The following is a 3,611-nucleotide window of genomic DNA, read 5'->3' on the forward strand; positions in this document are numbered from 1 at the left end:
CCCCCACCTCCTCCACCTCCACCCACTGCCTCCTCAAGCAACCCACTCAGGTGAGTGTCTGTTTGTAACGAAAGCCATCAAATTGAGGGAATATAACTTAATAGTAAAAAAAGTCAACAGGCTGTTTGCTCATTGGCAAGTTTCAGTGACATATATTTCAGAAAAGTTTCAGTGACAGAAAATTTTGCTTTAGTTCTCCATTTTTCTCTTTTGTCTTTATCTCTTTTAGCTCATTACTATCTATGCTTCGTAAGAAAAAAGATGTGAGCGCTGAAATTGCATTAGTGGAGAAGGACTCCTCTGAGAAATCCCCAGGTAAAGAGCAAAGAGCCATCAGAATTCATTTCCAATCTGTAAACCAAAGTTTTGCTTTATAATAATTAATAAATGAAAAGTTTACATAGATTGATAATTTAAAAGCACAGTAATCAGAGATGGCAGATGGTTCAAGGTTTTTCTTTGTTTCATTTCATTAGCAGAGCTGCCCTGCATTTGCATTCGCCGTCAAGCTACATGAAAGACTTCAGACGTTTATTTTGACCTTTTTGATCGGTGTTGAATGAAGTTGCAGTGCATTCCGTCAGATGGAATGTAATTAATGTACACTGTTTCACATAAAGTAAACTTCTGTTCATCATCATAGCAATTGGAGAAAATGAAAGACTTGAGGTCAAGTTCAAGTTTGTTCTTAGCCATTTCTTTTAGCCTTACACTTAAAAAAAACAAGATGGTAGAGAAAAAGGAAGAAGACTTGCAACTGAAGGACAAACACTTTTGTACAGAGTTTGGATAAGTCATTACCTATTTATGCTAAAAAAAAATATTACAATTCTTCAGTTATTGGCATGATGTTCAGGTTTATAGAAACTGACTGATGAACTTTAGCCTTCCCTTTATCGCTAGTGCTTGATTTTCTTTTTCATTGGGTTTGAATATTTTCAAGAAGTGGTTATCTTTCCTGTGGCGAAGCATCAGAGGAGGCGAGATCCATTTGCAGCTTTTATTATAGATAGGTAGAGATACAAAATACTGGCAGAGCCGTAACAAAAAGGCAAGTTAGATGCAGAGTCGATAACCATGCATAGATTGGGTCAATCAGCAAGTATCAGAGTCCAGTGACTTCGCACTAATCTGTGTGTGAGTGTGGCTTAAATCTGTGTGCAGTAATGAGGTTCAGGTGTGTGCGTGATGAGTGCAGGTGTGTGTGTGTGTGTGTGATCAGTCCCAGGTATAAGGCACTAATGGAGTTCTATGGGGAGATGGCTAGAATTCAGGACGCTTCCCGCTGACGATTCAAGGGAGGCAGTATGGGAACCTCTACTATAACATTTCCAGTGGATTGAATAAAATTCTTTCACGTCCTATAATAAGTATTGCTGGCCAAAAGCTTAGATACTTTAGTCAAATAATTGCAGTTTTCTTTCAGGTGTTCTTGCTAATATTGAACAGCATTTCTATGATCTCATATGAATAGGTTTTTATTGAACTGTACGCTAGCTCTAAAAACGCAATGCCAATTTAGAGCCTTTGCAGAAGAGAATGTTTTGATTTTTTTATAATGTCAGAAAAACATCAGACTGGTAAGCAGATAATATTTGTATTTTTTGTTACATTTGACAGAATGACTAAAAGTGTTTGCCAAGGCCGCTCAACAAAAACAAACATCACAGATCAACTTTCTTTTGATTTTTTCATGATATTTGTGCATGCCAGCTCAAATAAAACCCTCACAGTTCAGTTTAGTGGTGTCAGTACATCTGATATTATTCAGTGTCTGAAATGACTGCTAATGAAATGCAGCAGATGTATCCACATTTGTGTTGATCTGTTTAAATGTACTTCCATTTGTAATCCCATTTGTCTGTCCATGTGTGTGTGTGTGTGTGTGTGTGTGTGTGTGTTTCTGACAGAGAAAGACATCAGACAGCAAGCTGTGGATGAGATGATGCAGCGCATCAAAAAAGGTGTTCAATTGCGACGTGTTTCCCAGAAAACCAACAGAGCCAGACCAGGGCCGGTACATATTTCTTACAAACACAAAAACACACTACTTTAAACTTTACTTTATTTGGTTAATCAATGTCATTGAAATGACTTATTACCTACAATATACCAATGAAATCTTTAGCAAGGAAGCATTCAGCCGAACCGAAAGTGACAGTAAAGACTTGTTACAAAAAAATGCATATTTCAAATGATAAAATACAGCAAAACTCTATGCAGCCCTAAGTTGTCTTAGCATTTTTCTGATCCCAAGTTTAACAAAGAGTGGTTTCAGACATGCATCAATAAGAACTTTGTTAAAATTATACCATAGATTTGTTTACAAACAAGGCACAATTCGAAGCAGGATTTTTATAAAGATTCAAATAAATGACGTTACTTTACCAACTACATTCGAGTTCAAGTTCATTTAATTCTGTAGCACACTTACAGCAGCTGCTAGACTGACTGCTTTCCAGCGTAATGAAAACATACACAGAAAACAAATAAGTACCGCCCGTTTAAAAATGACTGTATAACAGTAATCCGTACACTGTGGAAAACAAATAAGTTGTCGCACCACACAAGTGCGAGTAACTGTTTTTATTACGTGATCACTATATGAGTTTTTAACCTAAATCACAGCAGCGTTAGGCCTTCAAACAAACAAAGTGTTAACCAATCATAGCAGTGGACATTTACTTCCTAGTCTACAATATGCCATGCCTCTAACAGAGCGTCCAGATGATGTGGGTCTTAGGTTTTTTTTAATATAAAAATCTTGATAACATTATCAACAGAGGAAGTTCACTTAAAATCACTTAAAAATAATAACTCTCTCTTACATAGTCTGCTTTATTGTTTCCTTGGTTTTCCTGCAGAAAGAAGGGACAAATTGTGCCATACTGGAACTTCAGGGAATCCTGGTTAGGATTGCTAAATTTATTTTATTATTGTTACATAGTTCAAATGTGTTTGAAACTAGCTGTTGGTATAGTAACGGAATCTTTCTGTTAGAACTCTGTGAAGCGTCCAGGCCCCTCCTCCTCGCCTGAGACACACCCTCCATCACCATCACAGAAGTCTGAGCTGGAGAAAGCCCTGGAGAGACGGAGGGGAGCACTGAAGGCTGCAAAGAACAACAGTCAGTCAAACACACACACATTTCAGCACATTTTCTCTGTCTCTCGAGCCTGATCATCCGTTTAACTTTTCAACCCTTTCACCTTCAGCGAATTGCAGTACGGCCCTGGATCTGCCCCAGATTAAGCAAACCCAGTCAGAACCAGGCCAGAGCACAAGGGACCAGGTCCAGGACCAACCACATCACGACAACAACAATATCCACTGATCAACTCAGTCAGCCTTCATAGGAGTTACAGGTTGTGAGTATCTGCTCTTTTACGTAGAGCTGTGTAAAAGCATAGTTTATTCATACTAACAAAACACATGTGACAGAATCATAAAATGGGTGAAACTATTCATTTTTAATTTGTGTTTGGTTCAGAGAGTGTGTATATTTAATTTCCATATCCTTAAGAAAATATGCTAACATTTTATTTTATGGTTACACCTATTAGTAGCTTATTAGCATGGATGCTACTAGAATATTAGCCATTTACAGTATT

At 37.6% G+C, this 3,611-nt stretch overlaps 1 protein-coding gene across 1 annotated transcript; it reads left to right on the forward strand.

Moving 5' to 3' along the window:
• Positions 1 to 7: 7 nt before the first annotated feature.
• LOC122362156 (shootin-1-like) lies at positions 8 to 3,389 on the forward strand. The gene is made up of 6 exons (XM_043263465.1): positions 8 to 50; positions 230 to 315; positions 1,911 to 2,017; positions 2,865 to 2,909; positions 3,001 to 3,127; positions 3,216 to 3,389. The coding sequence occupies exons 2-6, from the start codon at positions 243 to 245 to the stop codon at positions 3,332 to 3,334; spliced, it is 471 nt and encodes a 156-aa protein (XP_043119400.1). The 5' UTR covers positions 8 to 50; positions 230 to 242; the 3' UTR covers positions 3,335 to 3,389.
• The last annotated feature ends 222 nt before the right edge of the window (positions 3,390 to 3,611 follow it).

This window comes from Puntigrus tetrazona, chromosome 17 (genome assembly GCF_018831695.1).
Source record: "Puntigrus tetrazona isolate hp1 chromosome 17, ASM1883169v1, whole genome shotgun sequence".
Classification (NCBI taxonomy): domain Eukaryota; kingdom Metazoa; phylum Chordata; class Actinopteri; order Cypriniformes; family Cyprinidae; genus Puntigrus; species Puntigrus tetrazona.